A 1,572-nucleotide genomic window follows, 5' to 3' on the forward strand; every position below is an offset into this window, starting at 1 on the left:
GTTCTTGAACTGCAAAAAAAATCAGTCGAAGGGCCACAAATGGCCCTCGGGCCGCACTTTGAACACCCTGTTCTATGCCTGGCTGAAAAGTTACTTTTAAACTAGTTTTGTTTTAATTCAAGTGTAATAAGATATTTACACTAGAAATTAAACCAAAATTACTTGGTTTTTAAGCTCTTTATAATCATATAATATAATATTATAATCAATCAAAACCCTCTGAAGAAACCTCGTGGTTTCTTTAAGTCATKGAAGACTTTCTCACATCTTAAACTTCTTCTTCTCTCTTTTCTACTGTTTTTTTCTCTTACCTGCCCGAACGCGGAGCTGCAGAAACACAGCAGCGCCGCGACAACCARCCCCACTCCGCTGCTCATCATGCACGTTTTCATTCAGCTGCAAACCACAGAAACATAAAGTCACACTAATTATCAGGGTTTCGCCTCACAAACCCAGCGAATCGCTCCAGAGCTAGCTCACAGTTGGTGAAAATCCCGACTCCTCTCTCCTGTTGGCGGATGATTGAGTGAGTTTGTCCTCTTCGGCTGCAGCTGGGATTCCTGAGGAAGATGATGACACACACACACACACACACACACACACACACACACACACACACACACAGGACAATGCTCGCCACGCTCAGTTGGTGAAAGAGGAGTAAATGTTTGCTCTTCTGTTTGCCCTCCCACATGTCCAGTCGATACCTCAGTCCATTTCAGAGGCAAAGGCAACGCAGAGCAGGACGCTCAAACTTCCCCACATTACGCTCYGAATCAGACATGAAGYGAAAAACACAGATTTTAATTTGTCTGCAACGTTTGTGTTTACGTGCCACTGTTAGCAGGATYGCTGTGYTTTTGAGTCGGGTTTTACGTGGAACTTTGTCCCYGTTGACCTTTAACCCCAGCCACTCTGATTTCCCCACAAACTGTCCGTCAAACAASCTGAGGAGATGCACCATGATCAACAGATTACGAAATCTTTTCTGTGGATCTGCCCCCAGTCTGCCTGTTTACAGTTCATAAGTCACTTAGAGATTTAAAACATACTATAAAGTTTAAGATTTCAGGGAAATGTGGTAAATTAAAGGAGTTTAATTCTTCTGAAGAAGTTGTAGTTGGGATTTGAGATGCTGCAGAATCTGATTTTTATTTTTATTTTTGGTATGATTCAAAAAAAGTGTAATATTTTCAAACATCTCTTTGTATTTCCATCTCTAGTGTGTTTGAGGTGTTTAAAAAGATGTAATTTAAAGCTTACACTGCAAAAACACAAAATTACCTGGTAATTTTGGTCTGGTTTCTAGTGCAAATATCTGAAATAAGACWAAACTAAATTAGAAACAAGAAACAAGAGCTTGTAAACAAGAGCTYGTRTTGATGAAAAAGTATCAGTTCCAAAGGCAAATAATGTCACTTTAAACATTTTCTCCATGTTACAAGTGAAATAATCTRCCAATGGGACCAGAACTTCAATAAATCAATATTAAAGAATCATTGACTTAAAACAAGCTCCTATATCTCGCTGAAAAGTTACTTATAAGTTAGTTTTGTCTAATTTCAAGTGAGT

General features: G+C 39.1%; 2 protein-coding genes across 2 annotated transcripts in view; one reads left to right on the plus strand and one right to left on the minus strand.

Annotated features, from left to right (window-relative positions):
- The window catches only part of kng1 (kininogen 1), a 10,171-nt gene extending 8,707 nt beyond the window's left edge, over positions 1–1,464 (minus strand). The window contains exons 1-2 of the mRNA XM_008406283.2: positions 481–1,464; positions 312–396 (exon numbers count right to left, since the gene is read on the minus strand). Coding sequence (XP_008404505.1) covers positions 312–392 — 81 coding nt within the window. The 5' untranslated portion in view covers positions 393–396; positions 481–1,464. The remainder of the gene's footprint in view (positions 1–311; positions 397–480) is intronic.
- lamp3 (lysosomal associated membrane protein 3) overlaps positions 1–1,572 on the plus strand; it is a 16,176-nt gene that overhangs the window by 7,765 nt on the left and 6,839 nt on the right. The gene's annotated exons all lie outside the window — the stretch shown is intronic.

This window comes from Poecilia reticulata, linkage group LG4 (genome assembly GCF_000633615.1).
Source record: "Poecilia reticulata strain Guanapo linkage group LG4, Guppy_female_1.0+MT, whole genome shotgun sequence".
Lineage (NCBI taxonomy): Eukaryota > Metazoa > Chordata > Actinopteri > Cyprinodontiformes > Poeciliidae > Poecilia > Poecilia reticulata.